The following is a 775-nucleotide window of genomic DNA, read 5'->3' as shown; positions in this document are numbered from 1 at the left end:
TCTTCATGCTCTACTGCGCCATCAAGCAGCAGATGGAGAAGGGACCCATTGATGCCATCACAGGAGAGGCTCGCTACTCCCTCAGTGAAGACAAGCTTATCCGGCAGCAGATTGACTACAAAATGCTGGTTAGTGCAAGCGGAAGCCTCACTGGTACTGGTGCTTGCTAGGACTGCTAGGTCCAGCTATTTAACAAGATCTTGGAGGTACCCAAAGTACTTTGCAGAGAGTGGTTTGTCTCTTTTTCTTCTCTCCGGCATCCTTGGGGTGCCTCTTGCCCTGTCGGTGTGGTGCCCATCTCATCTAGGGTCAGAAATGGGGCCTTTGCATGGCAAGGTTTGCTCTTGCCACGGAGCTGAGAAAGCCAAACATGAACTGAATCCCCCTCCACACCTCTCCCAGCAAACCCCATGGCCCTGACAGATATGGGACCAGAGATGCTGTTGAGCACATGCTACCTGGAGCAGCCAGCGGCTCATGTTGGGTGGGGATCAAAGTTAGAGCCTTGAGATTACTGCAGGGGATGCAGAGATACTTCTCTTCCTCCATGTGAGCCATCTCCTCTGTCCAGCTGAATGATAAGCCAGGCCCTTCCCCTGGGTGAGCCTGCAGCTGGTTCTTCACCACCTCCATCTCTGCCGGGGTGCGGTTGGGAGGGGAGTGGGGCGTGCCCAGGCATCGCTCAGGCTAGACAGGTTTTGGTGAGTTGGGCATGGTTTGCTGGCCCAGGATTCCTTCACTGACACTGTGCTGCCTTTCTGGGAATAGTTGGAGA

The 775-nt window shown here is 54.5% G+C and overlaps 1 protein-coding gene across 1 annotated transcript in view; it reads left to right on the top strand.

The window, feature by feature from the left end:
- The window catches only part of LOC104078731 (plexin-A1-like), a gene marked incomplete at both ends in the record, with an annotated part of 43,184 nt that overhangs the window by 33,081 nt on the left and 9,328 nt on the right, over positions 1-775 (top strand). The window contains 1 exon segment of the mRNA XM_009580486.1: positions 1-128. This exon segment is cut by the window's left edge and continues 19 nt beyond it. Within this exon segment, the coding sequence (XP_009578781.1) occupies positions 1-128 (128 nt within the window).

Source organism: Fulmarus glacialis, unplaced genomic scaffold, assembly GCF_000690835.1.
Source record: "Fulmarus glacialis isolate BGI_N327 unplaced genomic scaffold, ASM69083v1 scaffold936, whole genome shotgun sequence".
Classification (NCBI taxonomy): Eukaryota; Metazoa; Chordata; class Aves; order Procellariiformes; family Procellariidae; genus Fulmarus; species Fulmarus glacialis.
The sequence above is the reverse complement of the archived record's forward strand: the minus strand, read 5'-3'. Positions and strand labels throughout refer to the sequence as shown.